Here is a 436-nt window from a genome sequence, read left to right on the forward strand (position 1 = left end):
ACGCCAACCATTTTCACATGCTACCAAAAACACAAAACAAAACATTTCAAGGAAGCCAGTCTTAAGATTTTCATCTTTCTTTCTCAAGATCAAATGACCCCATTGGGTACACTTGGTGCATTAAGTACACTCCCACATATAGATGATTTTCCTACAATAAGCAATATAAAACATTTATTCACATACCACGTGAACTTTTTCCTCTAAATAAAAGCCATCCAAAATTAGGATACATCTTAAGTAATAAAATTAACTTCCATGCTGGAATGGCAGCAGGGGCTGCGCTCAGCTATAAACGCTTCAGACACACAGGCAGACAAGGTTCTTTGGGTGAATCTGATATCTTTTATTAGACCAACTTAAATAGTTGGAAAACTATTAAGCAAGCTTTCAGGTTCAAAAACCCTTCGTCAGGCTAAGGAAGTTTCTGCAGTTG

General features: G+C 37.2%; 1 protein-coding gene across 1 annotated transcript in view; it reads right to left on the bottom strand.

Moving 5' to 3' along the window:
* GRAMD4 (GRAM domain containing 4) overlaps positions 1-436 on the bottom strand; it is a 97,606-nt gene that overhangs the window by 7,239 nt on the left and 89,931 nt on the right. Inside the window, 1 exon segment of the mRNA XM_006033865.3 lies at positions 1-20. This exon segment is cut by the window's left edge and continues 9 nt beyond it. Within this exon segment, the coding sequence (XP_006033927.1) occupies positions 1-20 (20 nt within the window).

The sequence above is a fragment of the Alligator sinensis genome, unplaced genomic scaffold (genome assembly GCF_000455745.1).
Source record: "Alligator sinensis unplaced genomic scaffold, ASM45574v1 scaffold1049_1, whole genome shotgun sequence".
NCBI lineage: Eukaryota > Metazoa > Chordata > Crocodylia > Alligatoridae > Alligator > Alligator sinensis.